Here is a 23,085-nt window from a genome sequence, read left to right as displayed (position 1 = left end):
CAGCAACGCAAATACAAGTTATTATTTTTGGAAAGTGCAGATAGCGGACAATGTTTATTACTCTATTTTGATATAAGGAATAGGTTACAGACAGTATTAAGGGGGGGAGGGGGGGAATTGGGAAGAAAACTGTAAATCAATTTGATGATAATGACCGCGGATTAATGTACATATGACTGACAAAGTTAAAACTGTTATGTATTTAATCAAAGAACTGTATTAATCTGTGGCATCATCAATAAAAACTTTGAAACATAAAAGGATACCAATTGCTGGCTGAATTCTTGTTAAATATATTTTGGTAAAGAGGTAAATGACTTCAGATCCCCAGTGCACATTCACTCTATATTGAACGGCACCGCTCCGCTTTACTGCTGGGTCTCAGCGTCACCAATGCGGTTACCAGCAGGTATCCTCGTGAGTCTTTAATCCTCTTTTTACCACTACCTTCTCTACAATTCTACTTTTATAATTTGTATGTAGGGAATGGCACTTATTTAACTGTGTGCATTGGGAATAATAGAATTTGAGTTCATTAAGCATACCAAAGACAGACTTATTTCATAAATATATTTTGGGCAATTTTTGCTTTACATGTTGCTTTTCAGGGGGGGGGGTTGTTGTTAAATTAATTTAGTCTACATTATAAAAGAACACATATTCAAAATGTTCACGTTCATCTATATTTGTTAGCATATAGGTATTTCCTCTTGTTTAAAAAGTTTGTTCCTGTATGCTCTAGCAACCAAATCCGAACTGGAATAAATATCATTCTGTTTCTAACTTGCTACAGCAGTATTTCAGCAAGTGATCTGAAGCCCTTCCTGCTCTTTTCTGATTGGCTGAATGGTAGCAAACTAGACACCGGCAGGAGCCGATTGCCTACCCCATCACATGTATTCCTAATTATTCCAATGGCATGCGATTAGCAGGCTTTGGCTAGCAACAAACGAAAACAGACCCCCCCCCCCCCCCCCCTCTGCTGTTACGCGAATTAGCTTATGAGAAGACAATTTCTTAGCGAGAAGAATACACTTTATACGTATATAAGTTTTTTTGCTTTCTAATGAAAAAACAGACTTTTTGGAATAAAAGAACAACAGTGGCCACTAATGAAGCAGGATTTTAAAAAATCTCCAGCTCCCAAAGCCAAGACCAAGCTGAAGATATCAGCTCATACCTCAAAAGACTATTTATGGAGTGTATTTAGAGCCAGCAAGTACTGAACATGGATTTGGGTGCATCGAGCGAAATGCTGGTGAAAGCTCTTTGCCTCAACAGCCAAGAGAAAAAAAAGCGAGACCTTCAGAGCTTAACAATTGAAAAGGATTATCATCGATCTTTATTGATGATTACCAACAGCATTATAGATATTCGAAGCACTTTGAGCGACATCAAGGCCACCACTGGTCACAGCAAAGAAGCCTGGACAACTTTGGAACCGTTTCCAGCACCGACAGACAAAGCTCTTACTGTTAATTCTGGTGAAGAGAAAACTAGAAGCATCAAACTGGAAACTCACAATCGACTAATAAACCTGCAGGGTGAGTACCGCGATCAAAGAAATGTATCAAGGAACAAACGTACTGAGCAGGATTACAAGTCCTTAATCAGAAATGAATCACGGTTTCAAGAAAATCTTGACCTGTTCGACCATCCTGTTTCACTTTCAACTCAGCAAGTTAGTTCAGATGAAATGATTGCATGTAATATATTTAGAAACTCAGAACATGATGTTGTGGTTAATTCTAGAAAATCTGTCCTGAAAAGCAGTAGTGTATGTGTATCTGTAAGGGGAATTTTAGAAACAGAAAGCAATTCTGGTGATTTAGATGCAAGGAAACCGCTGAAACTTGATAAGGAAGCGAGGACGGACACAGCCAAAATTCGGTCTGGTGTGAAAGGGTTAATATGCACAGGAAAATGGGACATCAAAGGATTAAATCACGAAATTCTGCAGCCTTCTTCTGCGACTGCCTGGAATCCGGTTCCCAAAGTAACAGAATCTTTGCCAACACAATTCAGTGAGGTTTTAGTTCAGAACAATGGGTGGGATGAAAAGAATCCGAGCAAGAATCAAATAGACAGATGCATTTACAGCTCGCCGTCTACGGCTTTTGAAAATCCCAATATTCTGCACGAAAATGAAGCAAGCACGAAAGAGAATCGTGAGAAAAACCGACAGAACGCTCCCAAGTTAAAGCAATGCTTTTCTGCAAAGCAGCTGCCAAGAAGGGACGCAGATCGCTCAAGGCTTCAGGAAAATGAACGCAAAACAAGCATGAGACCAGGTTCCCAACCTACAATTTTGACAGGAACAAGTTATCAAGCAAAGTTCTTCCTAAGTAAAGACGCCGGAGAAAAATCCCTTGATCGAGTAAATAGACAGCCTCCTTTTGTAGTTGCATCGAGCACAGCCAGACAGGGAAAACGAAGTCAGTCTGCTCCAATGTCCAGGACTTTTGTAAAAGTACAGTTTAAATCAGCACCGGGGCTCCCGGCTTACAAGGTTAGCGAGGGCCAAAACAGGGCTCGTACAGAGAACTTCTCAGGTGTCGTCAGGAACAGATCTTTTAATGCAAGTGCTGGGCATTACCAGAGATTTGTTTATATATCTGCTGCTAACGATGACAGAGGGAAAGTGCAAATTAACGCCACCCTTTCCAAGAGAGAAAAGAAAAGAATCTTAGAGCAGATGATTTCAAATTACAAGAAGTCTATGGATAAAACCATACTGGAGAAAGAAAGGCAGAAGTTGCTGCAAGAGAAGATCACAGCTTTTATAGCCTCACTGGAGCATCACTGCAAGAAAAATGACGATGGGTAACTCCTCCTGAAACTGACTGCATATATATTCACATAATTTACATAATCAAACCTTAATATTTGGTCCTGATTTGAGTTGTTATTAACCGGTCGGTAAAGATTGTTCATAAATCTTCTTACCTACAAATGCACTCAGTCTGCTGCCCCTCACTACCTCTCTACCCTCATCTCCCCTTACGTTCCCGCCTGTAACCTCCGTTCACAGGACAAATCCCTCCTCTCTGTACCCTTCTCCACCACCGCCAACTCCAGGCTCCGCTCATTCTGCCTCGCCTCACCCTATGCTTGGAACAACCTTCCCGAGCCCTTACGCCAAGCCCCCTCCCTGCCCATCTTCAAGTCTTTGCTTAAAGCCCACCTCTTCAATGCTGCATTCGGCACCTAACTCTTACCGTTCAGTAAATCCAGACTGCCCCAATGTGACAGCCCCTATCGGACTGACCGTTCACTTGTCTCTTAGATTGTAAGCTCTTTGAGCAGGGACCGTCCCTCTATGTTTAAATTGTACAGTGCTGCGTAACCCTTGTAGCGCTTTAGAAATGTTAAGTAGTAAGTAGATAAATCAGTTGTAAACAGAAGGTCTTTAAAATGCTTGTATAGTATGTTATAAAAGGTCTCAGTTTGCTTGATAAAAATCGTATTCTCATCTGCACCTTTTTTCAAGTACCAAATGTTTATACACTGTACAACCATATTACATACATTAATTTTTTTGATATTAAAGCACTGAGGGGCCCTTTTACTAAGCTGCGATAAGCACTAACGCGGGGCACGCTCAATCATCCCATGGTAGTTTCAGGCTTGGCACACGCTTTCCACACACTAAAATATAGAATTTAATTTTTAGCACTGGGGGCATGTCTGGGGGTGGAGAGTAGGCATGTGCTGTGCTAATCAGTCAGAGCAGCTACATCGTAGCACACTAATCAATTAGAGTATGATTAGCGTTTGACACCCCCCCCCCCCCCCTTACCACCTAGAAAATAGGTGTAAGTGCTCATTTGATAATGGCCACACACTAATGGGGAAATTAGCACATGGACATTAATAGGGAAAATGGGGCTATTTTACTGCTATGAGAAAATTGGCCTCAGCATGCAGAAAAGTCCCAAGCGGAGGACAGCGCTGGCCACTATTTAGCATAACTTAGCATAACATTCATCACTGGAAAGACATGTTTTTTTTCTGTAATAACTGTGCAAAAAATTATTTAACCTAGAAGTCAAAGGACACAAATTTAGGGCCCTTTTACTAAGAAGTGGTAAGCCCACCACGGGTTTGCCGTTTGGCAAATCTGGCAGACACAGTCAGTAGCTCCACCCCCAGCCCACAGCATTTCCGGCGCTAGTGGAAATGGGTGGCAGCAGGGGCGTAGCCAGACCTCGAAGTGGGAGGGAGCCAGAGCCCAAGGTAGGGGGACCAGAACCCAAGGTGGGGGGCACATGTTGGTCACCGCCCCGCTGCCCCTGGCTGGTGGGGTCCCCAACCCCCGCCAGCTGAAAACTTTGTCCAGTGCTAGCTAGCACTGGACAAAGTCTTCAGCTGGCGGGGGTTGGGGACCCCCACCAGCCAACCAGGGACCCAGAGTAAATTTGGGGGGCCCAGGCCCCCATGGCCCCACCTAGCTATGTCACTGGGTAGCAGTAAGTTCTCCCCCATGAAATGGCCATGCGGCAAGTGTGAACGTACCACATGGCCATTTCAGTTTTGACTATTTTTACTAGCGCTGGGCCTCTTTTACTGCAGCTTAGTAAATGGGCCCCTTTATGTCTTACATGCAATAGACAGCTCTCTTTATTCAGTCTGGGCTTGAATTTAGGTGCTCAAATAATCATAATGGGGCCAACTATTAGGCAGTTGCCTAGGGAAGCAAGGGGGGGGAGGGGGAATTGAAGTCAAAGAAAAGTAATAGTCCTGGTAACCACACAACTCAAAAGAACTATCTGCCTCTAACTTTTAGCCACAGTAAGAGTGAGGATTTCCGAACAGCCCAATTACCCAGGTAAAGGACTTTTGGAAATTGCTCTCATTATATGTACAGTGGGGGAAATAAGTATTTGATCCCTTGCTGATTTTGTAAGTGTGCCCACTGACAAAGACATGAGCAGCCCATAATTGAAGGGTAGGTTATTGGTAACAGTGAGAGATAGCACATCACAAATTAAATCCGGAAAATCACATTGTGGAAAGTATATGAATTTATTTGCATTCTGCAGAGGGAAATAAGTATTTGATCCCTCTGGCAAACAAGACCTAATACTTGGTGGCAAAACCCTTGTTGGCAAGCACAGCGGTCAGACGTCTTCTGTAGTTGATGATGAGGTTTGCACACATGTCAGGAGGAATTTTGGTCCACTCCTCTTTGCAGATCATCTCTAAATCATTAAGAGTTCTGGGCTGTCGCTTGGCAACTCGCAGCTTCAGCTCCCTCCATAAGTTTTCAATGGGATTAAGGTCTGGTGACTGGCTAGGCCACTCCATGACCCTAATGTGCTTCTTCCTGAGCCACTCCTTTGTTGCCTTGGCTGTATGTTTTGGGTCATTGTCGTGCTGGAAGACCCAGCCACGACCCATTTTTAAGGCCCTGGCGGAGGGAAGGAGGTTGTCACTCAGAATTGTACGGTACATGGCCCCATCCATTCTCCCATTGATGCGGTGAAGTAGTCCTGTGCCCTTAGCAGAGAAACACCCCCAAAACATAACATTTCCACCTCCATGCTTGACAGTGGGGACGGTGTTCTTTGGGTCATAGGCAGCATTTCTCTTCCTCCAAACACGGCGAGTTGAGTTCATGCCAAAGAGCTCAATTTTTGTCTCATCTGACCACAGCACCTTCTCCCAATCACTCTCGGCATCATCCAGGTGTTCACTGGCAAACTTCAGACGGGCCGTCACATGTGCCTTCCGGAGCAGGGGGACCTTGCGGGCACTGCAGGATTGCAATCCGTTATGTCGTAATGTGTTACCAATGGTTTTCGTGGTGACAGTGGTCCCAGCTGCCTTGAGATCATTGACAAGTTCCCCCCTTGTAGTTGTAGGCTGATTTCTAACCTTCCTCATGATCAAGGATACCCCACGAGGTGAGATTTTGCGTGGAGCCCCAGATCTTTGTCGATTGACAGTCATTTTGTACTTCTTCCATTTTCTTACTATGGCACCAACAGTTGTCTCCTTCTCGCCCAGCGTCTTACTGATGGTTTTGTAGCCCATTCCAGCCTTGTGCAGGTATATGATCTTGTCCCTGACATCCTTAGACAGCTCCTTGCTCTTGGCCATTTTGTAGAGGTTAGAGTCTGACTGATTCACTGAGTCTGTGGACAGGTGTCTTTCATACAGGTGACCATTGCCGACAGCTGTCTGTCATGCAGGTAACGAGTTGATTTGGAGCATCTACCTGGTCTGTAGGGGCCAGATCTCTTACTGGTTGGTGGGGGATCAAATACTTATTTCCCTCTGCAGAATGCAAATAAATTCATATACTTTCCACAATGTGATTTTCCGGATTTAATTTGTGATGTGCTATCTCTCACTGTTACCAATAACCTACCCTTCAATTATGGGCTGCTCATGTCTTTGTCAGTGGGCACACTTACAAAATCAGCAAGGGATCAAATACTTATTTCCCCCACTGTATATATACTAAATAAAGTTTAATATTTCACTTATGGTTGGTCTTGGAGGCATGGCATTAAGGTGATCATGACTGTAGAGTTTATCAACATTTCAGGGGTATGCCTAAGGCCTTCAAGTTAATTGAGGGAGCACATAGCTAAACATTCACCTATAGCACCTAATCCCCTTGCACTGGCCCTGCAAATAATGCTGATAGCAATTTAAGGGACCCTTTTACTAAGCTCTCTTAGGCTCTAACATGCACCTACCACAGCTGTAAAATGGCATACTGCGTCCTAAAAAATATTTTTAATTGTTGTTTTTTTTTTGAGGCGACAATTCTGGGGCACAGAGTGGGTGTTGCTGAGTGGAGGAGTGGCCTAGTGGTTAGAGCACCAATCTTGACATCCAGAGGTAGCTAGTTCAAATCCCACTGCTGCTCCTTGTGATCTTGGGCAAGTCACTTGACCCTCCATTGCCTCAGGTACAAACTTAGATTATGAGCCCTCCTGGGACAGAGAAATATCCAGTGTACCTGAATGTAACTCACCTGCAGCTACTACTGAAAAAGGTGTGAACAAAATCTAAATAAATACATAAAATAAAAATAGTTAGTGCAGCTACATTACTGCATGCTGATTGACTAGGATAGGAATACAGCATGAGCCCTTACTGCCTACAAAATAGGTGGCAGTAAGTGCTCACATGGTAACACTTTTTAATGGCTGCGCACTAACACAACATTAGCACATGTTCATTAATACAAACCCCCCCCCCCTAAAAGACCACATCTATGGCTGCAGTAAAAATGACTAGTGCACTGGGCATTCTACAGCCACTTTTTGCCACAGCTTAGTCAAAGGACCCCTAACTTACATTCATAATTAAGTAATATACGAAACAGAATAAAAAAAGGTCAAGTGTCCACTGCCACAATCTCTCTGCACCCCCCTAATAAACCTTCCTGGGCTCATTCATGAGAAATGAGCTGGAGAGAAGGAGAGTGGTCACTGCAGCATGGATGCTCTATGGCCCCAGAGCTCAAGTAGTCGCATATCCAAAAATAGTCCATGCTTCCCAGGGAACAGAAGGATTCTGAGTCCTTACAAGGCCAAAAATTGAAAAAAAGAAATATTTGTAAAAATAAAAATGTTTAATTTAAATAATTTAATACCAAGAAAAGAAAAATAAGAAGAAAAAATGTCCCCCCCAAAAAAGGGAAAGCACCAAAAAGGCAATAGTTTGATGAGCTGAGGAAAGATTAAAAAGCCAACCTCTCTGCTCCATGGAAAACAATAGAGTGATGGTCCCGCACATAAGAATCAGGTGGGAAGGCACCCATGTATACGCAGTGGGGCCAGTAGAGGGGGTTAGTGAACACAAAATGCTAAGAGAAGGGCAGATGTGGTCTCTCTTCACAAAAACGGAAGTAAGGTAGAGGTTGGGAACTACAGGCCGGTAAGTCTGACTTCTGCGGTAAGTAAATTAATGGAAACATTTTTAAAACAGAGGATAGTAAAGTTTTTGAAATCCAATGGATTAATGGACCCAAGGCAATGTGGTTTCACTAGAGGCAAGTCTTGTCAGACAAATCTGATCAATTTCTTTGACTGGGTGACTAGAGAGTTGGATCAAGGGAGAACGTTAGATGTGGTGTATTTAGATTTTAGCAAAGCCTTTGACACGGTTCTGCATAGACGACTAATTCGTAAACTGAGTGCCCTCAGTAGGGGCCATAAAGTGACTGACTGGGTTAGGAACTGCTTGGAAGGCAACAGAGGGTAGTGGTAAATGGAGCTTATTCTGAGAAAAAGGAAGTTACCAGTGGTGTGCCTCAAGGTTTGGTTCCTGGGCTGGTTCTTTTTAACATTTTTGTAAATGATATTTTTAAAGGCTGTCTGGTAAGGTTTGCCTCTTTGCAGATGATACCAAAATCTACAATAGGGTAGACATCCCTAATGGTATGGATAACATGAAGAAGGACTTAGCAAAGCTAGAGGATTGGCCTGGAATTTGGCAGATAAGATTTAATGCTAAAAAATGCAGGGTCATGTGTTTGGGCTACAAAACCCCAAAGGAACGGTACAGTATAGGGGGTGAAGAACTTTTCTGCATGAAAGAGGAGCGGGCCTTGGGAGTGATCATACATGATGATCTTAAGGTGGCCAAACAGGTAGAAAAAGCAACGGTGAAAGCTAGAGAGTGGAGGAGTGGCCTAGTGGTTAGGGTGGTGGACTTTGGTCCTGGGGAACTGAGGAACTGAGTTCGATTCCCACTTCAAGCACAGGCAGCTCCTTGTGACTCTGGGCAAGTCACTTAACCCTCCATTGCCCCATGAAAGCCGCATTGAGCCTGCCATGAGTGGGAAAGCGCGGGGTACAAATGTAACAAAAATAAAAATAAAGGATGCTTTGATGCATAGGGAGAAGAATGGCCAGTAAGGAGGTGATACCGTGTGCAATTCTGGATAATGCAACTTCAAAAAGATATAAACAGGATGGAGTCAGTCCAGAGGGCTGCTACTAAAATGGTCAGTGGTCTTTGTCATAAAGCATATGCGGACAGACTTAAAGCTCTCAAAATGTATTTGGAAGAAATGTGGGAGAGGGGAGATATGATAGAGACACTTAAACACCTATATGGCATAAAAGCACAGGAGGCGAGTCTCTAGCAATTGAAAGGAAGCTCTGGAACGAGGGGGCATTGGATGAAGGTGGAAAGGGATAGACTTAGAAGTAACCTGAGGAAATACTTCGTCATGAAAAGGGTGGTGAATTAATGGAACGGCCTCCTGGTGGAAGTGGTGGAAACAAAAACGGTATCTGAATTCAAGAGAGCTTGGGACAAGAACATAGGATCTCTAAGGGAGTTTAAAGAAGAGTAGATGGCATGGATGGGCTGACTGGATAGGCCATAGAGGGGCTGATATTCAGACTGTGAAAGTTAGACCAGTTAATTCCCACGGTCGGCACTGAACCCAGATATTCAATGCCAGGCCATTCTGGTGACTGGCATTGAATATCCAGTTTATTTTCGGGCAGCTTAAAGATAACTGACTAAGTCAAACTTAGCCAGTTATCTTTAAACCGGCCAAACATATCCCATGTTTTCACATGGCTAAATATGGCCACTGAACCAGCTTTGAAAATCGGCGGATAGCTGATTATATTGGGTGATATAACTGGCTATCTGCTAGCCGCTAACCATGGATATTCAGCAGGGACTAGCCAGTTATCCTCCACTGAATATCAGCGGATAGCCGGTTAAGCACTATTTACCCGGTGCTGTGATCCTGGGTGGTGAGCCCTTGGATCGTAGCCAGATTCCCAACCACAGCAGACAGGTCACTTCCAGAGTAGAAGGAGAAGAGGAAAGACAAGAGCTTGGCACAGCAAAAAGCTAAGAGACAAGGCTGGACTTAACAAGCAGAAACCAGAAAACAAGCGGAACTTGGCAAGCAGGAACCAGGAGACAAGCAGAACTTGACAAGCAGGAACCAGGAAACAAGCTGGGCTTGACAAACAGGAACCAAGACACAAGTGGAACTTGGCAAGCAGGAACCAAGACACAAGTGGAACTTCGCAAGCAGAAACCCAAGACACAAGTGGAACGTGGCAAACGGGAACCAAGAGACAAGCGGAACTTGGCTGGCAGAAACCAGGAGAGAAGCTGGACTTGGCAAGCAGGAGCCAGGAGACCAACAGAACCAGTTACAAAGGTGCTCGAGGTGGGGCTGGGCTTGCCTAATATAGAACTTCTTATTTCTTTGCAAACAAATTTTACTTGACATGGTTTCTGATAATATTCTATTACTCTAATAGCTTTAATATAAACTACTGTACACACAAAAAGGTTTTATTTAGTGTTTGCCAAGATCATATTAATATATGCTCCTTTCTAATAAAGCACATTCAGAAAATGTGCAAATTTAATTGTAAAAATTTAGTGTTTTCCAAAAATATAACTTACTGAATATATTTTGCTGAGGTCTTACTATCAAAACCAATATTTCAGGATTTCTCAGTGCCTCCTGCACCCTGCCAAACAATTACAATATTGTGACCTCATGTAGCAATCCTCTGACCTCAGCTGTGGTGCATGTTTGCATTTTAAGCAGAAATGTCTGACCTTTGTAGATTAAATTGTAAAGCTTGCTGTCAGAAAAACAATATATTCATTGATCTTGTTGATAGAATTGTTAGGAGACCATCTTTACAATTCCCTGGTCAGTGGGGGTATCAGTGTTATGAACCCAGAGTTTACAGGACTCTGGCAAAAATACTGAGGCATGTTGATCTGGATGGATTTGATATTCTTATCTCAGATTATATCACTTTTGTGAAGCGATCAGAATATCGCCTCGAAAAACATTTTAATCATGAGTTTACCGAAATATGTGTGAACACAATTCTATACTGGGTTTTTGCAAGAAAAGGGAACTCCAAGTTTGTTGAACTGCTTTTACAGAAGACCAGAGATTACATTCAGGACAGGAGCTGCAGTTTGGCATTAATCTGGAGGTACAGTAACAACTGATCTAATTTTGTAAAAAAAAAAAAACTTTTCTAGCAAATGGATTGTAAAAGGTATATATGCATGTGACGGCAGCTGGCCTTGCTGCGTTTAAAGGGGGTCTGGACAGATTCCTGAAGGAAAAGTCCATTGATCGTTATTAAATTTGGGGGTTTTGCCAGGTTCTTGGGGCCTGGATTGGCCGCTGTTGGAGACGGAGTGCTGGGCTTGATGGACCTTTGGCCTTTTCCCAGCATGGCAGTGCTTATGTACTATCTAACATATAGTAAACATAGTAAATGACGGCAGATAAAGACCTGTACGGTCCATCCAGTCTGCATCTGCCTTTATACGATGGAATCTTTATTTTTCTTGAGTACCTGTTTTGCAATATCTCCAGAAAGAAGACATCATGAAAACAGAAATGTAAAGTTAGATTCTCTCTCTTTAATCTATGGTTGCTTTCACTTCCACAACAAGATACCTTTAAACTATCACTAATTTTGCTGGCAAAAAAATAAAAATGTAATTACAAGAAAAGTAGTAATACAGTATCAATGTTGCTGTGTAATACAGTATTTTTAAAAGTTGGAAATGAGTACTAAACACATTTTCCACTGTCTGTTAAGCAGTTATTGAGTATCCACACTCCCAGTGGTGTGCTGGAGCAGGCTCTCACAGGCTCGCAAGAGCCGGTTGTTAAGATTTTAAGAATTTTGGGAGCCGGTTGTTAAAGTAGGGCCCTCCATGGCTACTTTAACAACTGGCTGCCAAAATGTGGGCTTGGGCCCCCTGCTGAATTATCTTTTACTTTGCTGGTGGTGAGCCCTTCCAGCCAAGTAAATAGACTACTGCTGCTCCCCGCTCCTTGTTTCCAGCTCTGGGCAGCAGGCTGGGACTTCTCCAGCATGAGAGAGAAGTTCTAGCATGCTGCTCAGAGCAAGACGTTGGGAGTGGTGGCAGTCCATTTATTGGCTGCCAGCAAAGGTATGCTTAGCGTGCCCGCACGAAGAGAGGAAGGAGAGAGAGGCAAGTGTTGCTTCCCCCCCACCACCCCTGGCCCTTCCAACTGCAGAGCTGGCTACGTCCGGAGAAAGAGCCTGTTGTTAAAAATTTACCAGCACACCCCTGCACACTCCATACTGTCTCCCGGCCTGTGTCCGCTATTAGTTCTATGTTTTGTTGACTAGCAGTTGGCCTTACTTGTGCAGACTTAATTAGAGAACTACAGTTGTGTGAATTCATCATATTTACACACCCAATAGATAACTTTATGGGACAATCTTTGACTAGCTTTGACAATACAGTAACTTTACATTGTGAAAGATTCTGTATATACAAGTCTTAAAAATGTGTCATTCAAACCTGAGATATTCATAGTTTTATTAAGAAAATATGAAAGCATTCATAAAATGCTTGATAACCAACAATTTATTATTATACTTTACCAAAAATGAATGACCTTCCTAGAGAACAAAGTTGCTTACCTGTTATGAATGTTTTCTTAACACAGTTCAGTGTGTGGCAACAGCCACAACAGCAAAGAGAACGTCAGGAATTATTAGGAGAAACAACAAAAACGGAAGATATACAGAAAGACCAAACTAAAATCGCAAATATAAAAAAGCCAAATTTATTTATAAAGACCCTACACGGTCCGTGTTTCGGCCAAAGAGACCTTCTTCAGGGGTCTAAAATAAAACAAAAATACAACACATATATCATAAAAATTAATAAAACATCATAAATACATAAGCATGTATATTTAAAATAAACATAAAAAATGTAAGATATAAGATAAACCGCATTGAGAAAAGGCTCAATAAAAATATATATCAAATCTACAAAGGCAGTATATATAGTAATAATGGTAGACGTTTAAAACATAAACATATAAGGTTATCTTGTAAAGGCAGGGATTGAAAGGACATGAATAATAGAAATGATAATGTAACCAAAGAACATATATGATAATACGACCAAAGAGTATATATAACCTAGGACTACAGGCTGACGTACATTAATGGTATTTTAAATATTGATGTGCAATTATAAATATAGCCATACTTAGATAATAAGAACCAAAGATTAAAATATATATATATATGACAACAAAACATAATGAACTTACGTAGGTATAGTTTAAATAAAATGTGACGTACCTATAAATTGGCATATATAGATGTTCATCCGAAGGTTCACTCAAATTAAGACAAATCTGGACGAAAACATATATATAAATAAATGTGTATGCAAATCTATGAAGGATAAGAAGATAAATGAAAAGTGATATACCACCACGTTTATTTCTGAAAAAAATATCTAAATAAAAGGAATGATGAATGGCATGGGCCCTACAGGGACGCGAACACCGGTTAGCTTAAAAAGGATGTATATTATATCCTTGAAAAAAGCACCGTACTAAACATATAGTCGCCACGGTCACTTATGTGGAATGCACAATAAGCGTTTACATGTAAGGACTAAAATACTCAAGAGTTAACGTTCAAAGGAGTTAACGTTCGGGTTGTTTTTAGAATTGCCGGTTAGACTAAAAAGGTGATAATCAAAGAGCACAGTACCTACTTGGCTAAAAAATCAGTTGGGTTTATAAATGAAAAACAATAATAACTGAAGGGTAAAAACCCTTTCAATAAGACTTAAATGATATGCACTCTCCGAGGGTAGCTCTTTTGTTGAACAATTGTTCTAAACGATGTGCACTTATATATAGAAAAACTTGCAATACACACTTAACCACAAGATACAACTAGATTTAATAATGGAAACTGATGGGAATCTATCGTATTGTACTTATATCCAATACATATTGTAAAAAACTTGCCTGCTAATACTGTCCGACCGATGCATGAACCATGTAATCAAAATGAAAGCCGGTGTAGAGAGAACACTACTATTTGAAGTTCAAAGCGACGTCCACAACGTAAGATGACATATGACGTTTATGAGAGCCAATAAGAATTAAAGAATGAGTGTATTTAAAAGAAAACAGAGTGACAAGGCAAACTGTCAAAAGCAATCAATGACGTGTATGAACTATACGCTAACCACAGCTGTCAACTAAAGAAATGATATACATTTAATGCACCTTGGTAAATTGTCGAGTAATGTGGCAAATAAGGCTGCACAGAGCGCAAGATGGTTATATATCATATGTACTGTAGGTATAATATCGACCAGAATGTGATGCAATCACTACTGCGAATTAAAAATGAGCAAATAAAATACGTGGCTAGGAATGGCTTTAAAAAATGATAAATGGAAAAATATTGTGTAATGAGAAAATATGAGAAGGAACCACAGGTTTGCATACATCGATATAACAAACAAGATGGAACTATATGTATTTGAAAACTAAAAGGAAAAACAAATAACGAAATTATAAAGAAAAATAGGAACCTAATTATCAAAAAATACATCATAGTCGACAAAAAAGGCAAACGATAGGAATGGGAAGCAAGGTAATAAACAAGGGAACATAATATTGTTTTTTACGTGTGTTTTTTTCGAGAGATTTGGACTCTCTTTGTTGTTGTAGGAATTATTAGGAAACAAATAGAGAATAAAACAAAGACTATCATAATAACTATGTATCCTCCATGGTGAGACCCTCCTCTATATAATAATTTCTCAATCTGCATCCCTGGACGGCTGGCTAGGTTCGTAACTGTATGCAAACGAGCTACTACATAATCGGCTCGCCTCCAGTCTTCCCTTTCCTTCCCTCTCAGTGTCCCGCCCTCACGGAAGGAGGAAATTACATCAGAGGAGGGCGGGACACAGAGGGAAGGAAAGGGAAAGGCTGTACGCGAGCCGAGCCTGCCGCTGCTGCGACTTGAGGTAAAATAGATGTTTTTAAGGAAGGAAGGAAGGAAAGAAAGAAAGGAGGGCTGTTGTGGGAGAAGAGGGCGGGCAGGTGAGGGCTGGGGTTGAACTGGATCTCGGGTGCTTAAAAGGGAGGCAGGTGGGGGTTGGGGTGAGTCACTGGACATGGGAGGGGATTGGAGGGGAGGAGAGGGCAGAGAAGAATCGCTAGACATGGATGCGAGGGGAGAGGGGAATCGCTGGACATGGAGGGGAAGGCAGGGGAGAGAGGAGACCGCTGGACATGGATGGGAGGGGAGGGCAGACGAGAAATCGCTGGACACAGATGGGAGGGTAGGGGACAAAGGAGAATTGCTGGATATGGATGGTGGAGAAGGCAGGGAAGAGAGATTTAAAACATAATTGCGATTAGACGATAGCCTTGCTAGGGCCCGTTTCATTTTTCACAAAACGGGCTTTTTTGCTTGTCTTCAATATTATGTGCAATTCTGATCACCAAATCTCAGAACAGATGTAGTAGAACTGGAAAAAGTACAAAGAATGGTGAGCACAATGATTAAGGGATTAAGAGGAAAGACTAAAGTGGTTAGGGCTCTTCATCTTAGAGAGGCTGAGGGGGAGATATGATGGAGGTCCATAAAATCCTGAATATAGTAGAATGGGAAAATGTGAATGTGAGAGAGTGAGGGCTATAGGGCTAGGCATCCCCAGAAACTCTCTCACTCGGAGGGTGCAATTCAGCCGCTACACGACAGGGGGTGCTAAACCTGCTGTGCCAGAGATTGAACTGCAGAATATCCAGAGCTAATTTAGCCGGCAACAATCAACATTTAAAAAAAACCCCACTTACTGCTATTAGCTGATTATTGACTATTTATTAGGATTTATTTATCATATTTTTAAAGAAATTCACCCAAAGGCATTGTACAGTAAGTATAAGCTGAACATAGGGAATAATTACAGCAGTAAACACAGTATTCTATAAGTTCCATGCATAAGTATGAGTCAAACCCATGCTTCACCTATGTATATACTTACCTGTAAAATACGCACTAAGGGGACCTTTTACAAAGTGTCGGTAAGCCCAACGCGGGCTTACCACATGCTAACTCGGGACTACTGCCAGCCAAACGTGGCTGCCAGTGGCAGTTCCAGCTTGAGTGTGCGCCATTTCCGGTTTACCAGAAAAACTTTTTTTTAATAGAACGGCCCTATCTCGGCGGTAATCAGGCGTCGTCTCACGCTGCCCGGTTGTTGTGGGAGCCCTTTCTGCCACTTCAGTGGGTGGCGGTAAGTGCTCCCCACTGCATGGCCATTTTGGGGGGGGGGGGGGCTTTTTACCCACTGCAGTAAAAAGGGTCCTTGTGAGCACGAAAAATGGCCCCTGCCGCTACCGCAGGGCCCTTTTTCCCAAAGCTTAGTAAAAGGACCCCTATGTGAGAAATGCATGTATTTATAGAATAACAGGCAGATTTTTTGCATTTCAAAACACACGTATATGCCGGCAATCTAATCATTTAAACAAGTATTTAGCATGTAAATGTTAGCATTCAGTTTATAGACTTGCCCCTATGTAGCTGATGGGGAGAAACTCGAAGCTACCATGAGGTAATATTTCTCCAAACAAAAGCATCCAGAATGCATGAAACAGCCTCCTAATTGAACTAATAGAGACAAAACCACTACTGAAATTCAAGGAAACATGGGATAAGCAAAGAAGATATTTAGCTGTAAATAAATCATGGTACAGCTGGAGCTCAAGCTTGGTCTATGGTACTGCAAGAAGAAGGAAAATTGTGCAAACTAAAAGAGTCTTATAATGTTTACTGCTGCTATTTTCTTCCTTATGAATAGTTTGAACCCTCAAAATGTATCGAGATTAGATTACAGCATTTGTATTGTTTTTCTGGTCAGACTTGCAGGCTTATAATTCTGTATATACAGTGGTGGAAATAAGTATTTGATCCCTTGCTGATTTTGTAAGTTTGCCCACTGACAAAGACATGAGCAGCCCATAATTGAAGGGTAGGTTATTGGTAACAGTGAGAGATAGCACATCACAAATTAAATCCGGAAAATCACATTGTGGAAAGTATATGAATTTATTTGCATTCTGCAGAGGGAAATAAGTATTTGATCCCCCACCAACCAGTAAGAGATCTGGCCCCTACAGACCAGGTACATGCTCCAAATCAACTCGTTACCTGCATGACAGACAGCTGTCGGCAATGGTCACCTGTATGAAAGACACCTGTCCACAGACTCAGTGAATCAGTCAGACTCTAACCTCTACAAAATGGCCAAGAGCAAGGAGCTGTCTAAGGATGTCAGGGACAAGATCATACACCTGCACAAGGCTGGAATGGGCTACAAAACCATCAGTAAGACGCTGGGCGAGAAGGAGACAACTGTTGGTGCCATAGTAAGAAAATGGAAGAAGTACAAAATGACTGTCAATCGACAAAGATCTGGGGCTCCACGCAAAATCTCACCTCGTGCGGTATCCTTGATCATGAGGAAGGTTAGAAATCAGCCTACAACTACAAGGGGGGAACTTGTCAATGATCTCAAGGCAGCTGGGACCACTGTCACCACGAAAACCATTGGTAACACATTACGACATAACGGATTGCAATCCTGCAGTGCCCGCAAGGTCCCCCTGCTCCGGAAGGCACATGTGACGGCCCGTCTGAAGTTCGCCAGTGAACACCTGGATGATGCCGAGAGTGATTGGGAGAAGGTGCTGTGGTCAGATGAGACAAAAATTGAGCTCTTTGGCATGAACTCAACTCGCCGTGTTTGGAGGAAGAGAAATGCTGCCTATGACCCAAAGAACACCGTCCCCACTGTCAAGCATGGAGGTGGAAATGTTATGTTTTGGGGGTGTTTCTCTGCTAAGGGCACAGGACTACTTCACCGCATCAATGGGAGAATGGATGGGGCCATGTACCGTACAATTCTGAGTGACAACCTCCTTCCCTCCGCCAGGGCCTTAAAAATGGGTCGTGGCTGGGTCTTCCAGCACGACAATGACCCAAAACATACAGCCAAGGCAACAAAGGAGTGGCTCAGGAAGAAGCACATTAGGGTCATGGAGTGGCCTAGCCAGTCACCAGACCTTAATCCCATTGAAAATTTATGGAGGGAGCTGAAGCTGCGAGTTGCCAAGCGACAGCCCAGAACTCTTAATGATTTAGAGATGATCTGCAAAGAGGAGTGGACCAAAATTCCTCCTGACATGTGTGCAAACCTCATCATCAACTACAGAAGACGTCTGACCGCTGTGCTTGCCAACAAGGGTTTTGCCACCAAGTATTAGGTCTTGTTTGCCAGAGGGATTAAATACTTATTTCCCTCTGCAGAATGCAAATAAATTCATATACTTTCCACAATGTGATTTTCCGGATTTAATTTGTGATGTGCTATCTCTCACTGTTACCAATAACCTACCCTTCAATTATGGGCTGCTCATGTCTTTGTCAGTGGGCAAACTTACAAAATCAGCAAGGGATCAAATACTTATTTCCACCACTGTATGGTGCCTGAAAATTCTGCACAGCAAAAAAAAAAAAAAAAAAAGCCTAGGCATATCCTATAAAGTATGCCTATATTTTATAGAATACATCTAAAGTTCCACCTGGCTTATAGAATACGGCGAGCACCCATCCGCATGACTAAATTTAGTGACAGGCAGTTATGCCAAGCAAAACTGTGTAAATGCCAACACCTAAATTGGGCGTGGAGAAGGTGTATTCTATAACAATGCGCATAGATTTTACAAATGCCCATGACCCACCCATGGTCATGCTCCCCTTTCAACTATATGACTTAAAATTTACGTGCAGCACGTTATAGAATGTGCTTAGATAGTTGTGGGCATAAATGCTAATTAGTGTCAATAATTACTTAAGTGGCAATTATCAGCGCTGATTGGCTTGTTAAGTAATTAAGTTGCACGCACAAATCCAGAATACGACTGGATTTCCATGAGCAACTTAAATCACACTATTTAGAATCCAGGGGCAAGTACATAAAACTGAATCCTAGAAACTGAAAAAACATCAATATTAACAGAAAACAGTTAACATATTTTGAGTACAAGCATATGTCAGAATAAAATGCCAGTTTCAAATGGAAAACAGTAATGCACGTTACATGCTTAACTGTATATTTATTTTAAACTAGTAAAAAAGGCCCGTTTCTGGAACGAATGAAACGGGCGCTAGCAAGGTTTTTCTTGGGAGTGTGTATGTTTGAGAGAGAGAGAGCCAGAGTGAATGTGCGGGTACGTGACAGAGTGAGACTGTCTGTGTGACAGTGTGTGTGTGAGAATGAGAGTGTGTGACAGGGCCCCCTCCCCTGTTCCTAATGCCCCTCACCCCGTTCCCTCCCCTCCTTTTCTTCCTCCTTCCCATACTTTGGGTTCCTTAAGGCTTTCAAAAGTCTATGTACCCCCGTGGCCCTAACGCCCAGTATCCGGATACCCCACCGCTTTCCTCCTCACCCCTCCCCCAAGATGTAATACTTTCACGTCCTTCATTTTTTTTTTTAAAGTGTCCTATCTACCCTGTGTACAAATGCCTGGCATTCAGATTGTGTTCCTCTCGTAAATTTTCATTTCTTTCATTCATTCAGAACTTGCCCTCCCCCCCTGAACACTTTTGGTTCCTTCAGTCTTTTAAAACTCTCCTAATGTATCCTGTGTGCTAATGGCCAGCATTGAGATTGTTTTCCTGTCCCAAATTTGCATGTCTTTCAGTCATTCACAACTCCCCCCCCCCCCTTCTCCAGTTTAACACTTTCGTTTCCTTCAGTCTTTTAAAACTCTCCTATCTACCCTGTGTCCTAATGGCCAGCATTCAGATTGTTTTCCTTTCCCAAATGTTCATATGTTTCAGTCATCAGAACTCCTCCCTCCCCCCCATTTAACACTTTCGGTTCCTTCAGTCTTTTAGAACTCTCCTATCAACCCTGTGTCCTAATGGCCAGCACTCAGATTGTTTTGCTTTGCCAAATTGTCTGTCACTGAGGTCAGTGCTTGCCTGCCTAGCAGACCACTTCCGGCAGGCAGGGTCCCAAGCACATCCTGTTAGAGGTGAGAATTATTATATAGGATATTCAAGCAATAATTCCTGTTTGGCTGAACTTCAGCTTTACATTTGACTTTCAGCACTTCTAGAGAAGGCATTAATGAAGAGTAAATAGTTTATTCAGAGGGGATTACTGTTGTTGTACAGTAACGTTTATTTTAAGATTTTTAACCATACTATTTTGCAAAAAAGCAGCAATTAATACAAGCATCCTAATTAGTTAAATTAGAAACATGGGAATTTCTAGGGAAATACCGCTCTATGATTATGATTAGTAAACAAGACATCTGTTTATATGGGATTTCAGCACACTTCAGGTGTTTTGTGGCATACTAGCTCGATAACGAGGTGACTGCAAGAATCCAGAGAATACACTATGTTCAGCTATAAAAATTACAAACCAGGGTAGAGCGGCATAGCCGAAGAAATAATTTCAAAAAACAAACATGTAAATTTTCTTCTATGAAGCCATATAACATGCATATGAAATTAATCTGTATGCTAATTCATTATTTACATATTGGAGTCTACATAGACTCTGATAGTCTATATTGAACTAATATAGATTGATGATGTAGTCTATGGATTATTCTCATGGTCCAATAAAAGGTATCAATACCTACAAAAATTTTCTAGGTGGCCATGGGCTGGGATCAAAATGGGATCACTCCTGCACCAACACTATAACATCAAAGATATCCCCAATAAATGTCGGGGGGGGGGCAGCAGAGGGAAGGTTGACTGCCTCTTTGGTGGAGGTGGTTGAGGAGGGATTGATGCTGATACTTTGGGGGATTGTACAGGGGGTTGATACTTTGCTTATACTGTTGATGGAGGAGGTCGGGCTTCAGACTGTGATCAGGAGGGGGTATGTGTTATCAGAAAGGGGATTGGAAGTAGGATTGGGGATTGGAAGTGTGACCAGGGATAAGGGTAGTTTTCTTTCCCCATAGTGCCTACTGTTAACAACACTGGGGGAGGGGGGAAACAAAATGTCATGCCCCCCCCCCCCCCCCATCATTTCAGGTTGAAAAATATATGAAATGACATGGAAAATGTTTACATTTTTGCATGTCATTTCAAACAAATGCACATCCCTAGAAATTGGATTTTTATATCCACATTTTATTATATGAGGGCCGAGGTATTTTCCACAATTCGCTATCAACTGTTGCTTGCTTTCTGAGACAGCAATGCAGCGATGGCTATCCTGAATTGGTAAAGCTGCTTATAAAGAAAACAAGCTGAGCTGGAAAATCTAGCCTCAACACTACTCAGAGATTCTAGTATGTTCCCCTAGAAACAAAACAATGCCTTTAATTGCAGTTTTGCTAAATGTGTCATTTTGTAATTACAACCAGAATAATAATTAGCTTCATAGACAATTCCTTAACGAGTTCCTTCTATGAACAAACTGGTCCATAAAGGACATTACTGTAAGTGCAAAGTCAAATGTTTTCTACGATAAAGGAGTATGTTGCAGCACGAGGAAATTTAATGATGGCTATTTTGCAGCATAGTTGCCTCGTTACATAATATGTTTTAATGAAAGATAAGAAAGTAAGTGGAACTGTAACACTGTTGAATTACTACTTTATCAAAATCCTTTTACCATTGGTTAAAATAAGGGTTTATGGTCATTCAGCAAGAAATATAGTATAGTACTAAATAATCTATTATATTTTACAGAACTTTCACACCAGTCTACTGCCCAAGTCCACTTAGTGGCATCACTCCTTTGCTTTATGTTGCTCAGACTAGGCAATCTAGTATCCTAAAAATACTCCTTCAATATGGGATTCTGGAAATGGAAAAAAAGCCAATCAACATAGTGTTCACAATTCTCTTCTACCCATCAAGAGTGAGAATAATGGATGATCATGAATTAATAGACATCCACGAAGATGCGAAGAGATGTCTACAACTATGCACCAGAGTTCTTTCCTCCATCCCAGTCACGGAAATTAAGGTAGGTGTGTGCATCCGCGTGCCATCTTTGATACATGTATATTAACACACATACAAATAGATGTATAAGTAGTCAACAGTTACATGTAAAGATCACACACACGTGCCAATAGCGACTTTTAGGAAGCTCATTTTTGAAACAGGAAAACATCCAAAAATGGCACAAAGTAGCAGATGGACTTTTTTTTTTTTTTTGCAAAAATACCCACATTACTATTTTCAAAACTAATTTTAAAGACGTTTTTCTCTGCAGTTTGTCTAAATCTCAAGGCAGCGTGTTGGAGGCGTATTTTGGGCAGGACTAGGGCAGGCTTATGATTTGGACATTTTTCTGTGATAATATAACATTGTCAAAATGTCCAGTTCTGTGCATAAATTCTAATTAATGCCAATTAGTGTCAATAATTGCTTAAGTGGCAATTATCAGCACTGATTGACAACTAATTAAGTTGCACATGCAAATCTAGAATGTGACTGGATTTTTGCGCGCATCTTAAGTTGCACGACTCAGAATCTGGGAGCTCGTGTGTTTAAACAAGCAACTCTATGAAGAAATAAAAACATATACACTGTAAATCTGTTTATTGCAACTGTTATCATTCTATTACATTTATAACACCACCACCACCAGTGGTAAAGCCTAAACAGGTTATACAGTTTTTCACTGAACAATATTCTTCTTTTTTTCAAGACACAGCAGACTTTTGGAAGACATCCGATCATTTCTGATTGGCTAGACTACATTCCTTCTACAAGAGACAAAGAACCATGTGAACTTTTACACCTCTGCAGATTGGCTATAAGGAACCAACTACTAACTAAAACCCAGCTTCCATCTGGTATAGTTTTCCTGCCAATTCCCATTATTCTACAACACTACCTGAACTTAGAAACTTAATAAACTTACTGGCTAGCCATAGATAAGTATCATTTTAGCTATAGTTAGAATATGGGATGAAATATATCTAGTACCACTAGCAGAAAAAAACTAGTAGTCTGCATTGTCCTCAGTCATCTGGAATGTGTAGGTCAATTAAAGTTCCAGCATGATCTGCCCACCTGTTTAAAATTTTTCCCACACAGCACAGTAATGTATGTTACTTTATCCCATAGAAAAGTAAAAAAAAAAATCGGGTCAAACATGTTTTTTCCAAATATTTTTTGTTCTGTTTGCTAACCCAACAGCATATTCAAATAGCACTTTTTGTAAAAGCCAGCTGCAGCATTAAAA

The 23,085-nt window shown here is 41.5% G+C and overlaps 1 protein-coding gene across 1 annotated transcript; it reads left to right on the top strand.

Annotated features, from left to right (window-relative positions):
• Window positions 1-10,557: 10,557 nt before the first annotated feature.
• On the top strand, window positions 10,558-22,875 carry ASB17 (ankyrin repeat and SOCS box containing 17). Its single transcript, XM_030207153.1, has 3 exons — window positions 10,558-10,958; window positions 21,576-21,855; window positions 22,546-22,875. The coding sequence occupies exons 1-3, from the start codon at window positions 10,558-10,560 to the stop codon at window positions 22,750-22,752; spliced, it is 888 nt and encodes a 295-aa protein (XP_030063013.1). The 3' UTR covers window positions 22,753-22,875.
• The last annotated feature ends 210 nt before the right edge of the window (window positions 22,876-23,085 follow it).

The sequence above is a fragment of the Microcaecilia unicolor genome, chromosome 6 (assembly GCF_901765095.1).
Source record: "Microcaecilia unicolor chromosome 6, aMicUni1.1, whole genome shotgun sequence".
NCBI lineage: Eukaryota > Metazoa > Chordata > Amphibia > Gymnophiona > Siphonopidae > Microcaecilia > Microcaecilia unicolor.
The sequence above is the reverse complement of the archived record's forward strand: the minus strand, read 5'-3'. Positions and strand labels throughout refer to the sequence as shown.